Source organism: Rhincodon typus, chromosome 38 (genome assembly GCF_021869965.1).
Source record: "Rhincodon typus isolate 14 chromosome 38, sRhiTyp1.1, whole genome shotgun sequence".
In the NCBI taxonomy this organism is placed as follows: Eukaryota; Metazoa; Chordata; class Chondrichthyes; order Orectolobiformes; family Rhincodontidae; genus Rhincodon; species Rhincodon typus.
In genome coordinates, this window is record NC_063369.1 from 16,809,262 (window position 1) to 16,809,731 (window position 470).

General features: G+C 72.3%; 1 protein-coding gene across 3 annotated transcripts in view; it reads left to right on the plus strand.

Annotated features, from left to right (window-relative positions):
* The first annotated feature begins 82 nt into the window (after positions 1-82).
* colgalt1b (collagen beta(1-O)galactosyltransferase 1b) overlaps positions 83-470 on the plus strand; it is a 49,147-nt gene continuing 48,759 nt past the window's right edge. For 2 of the 3 annotated variants that reach the window (XR_007265748.1, XM_048618023.1), the window contains exon 1: positions 96-377. Coding sequence is in view for 2 of the 3 variants with exons in the window: in XM_048618023.1 (XP_048473980.1) it covers positions 124-377 (254 nt within the window). In the remaining variant the exon portion in view is untranslated. Of the gene's footprint in view, positions 378-470 lie in introns of all 3 variants that reach the window. The other variant, XM_048618022.1, reaches the window with a different exon arrangement.

Sequence of the window (470 nt, forward strand, 5' to 3'; positions counted from 1 at the left end):
CTCCCCCCCAGCCCCGCCCCCTCCCCGGCTCCGCCTTCTCATCAGCCCCGCCCCCTCCCGTGCCCCCGGACCCGGCCCCAGCCCCGCCCCCTCCGGGCCGTCCTCCTTTTCCCCGGGTCCGTGATGGTATCTCTCGGTCTTTCTCCCCGTGTCCCCCGCCGCTTTCGGCCCTCTCGGCTGCTGCTGGCCGCCCTCCTCGCTTCCCTGGGTAGCCGGGGCTCCGGATATTTCCCGGAGGAGCGTTGGACCGAGGAGTCCCGGCTGCTCCGGCCCCGGGTCCAGATCAGCATCATCGCCCGGAACAGCGCGCACAGTCTGCCCGCTTTCCTCGGCCGCGTCGAGCGGCTCTCGTACCCCAAGGACAGGCTGTGTCTGTGGTAAGGCTGGGCCTGGGGGGGGGTGAGGGGTGTTAGGGGGAGGGGAGGGGAGGGGGGTGAGGGTGAGGGTGAGGGTGAGGGTGAGGGTGAGGG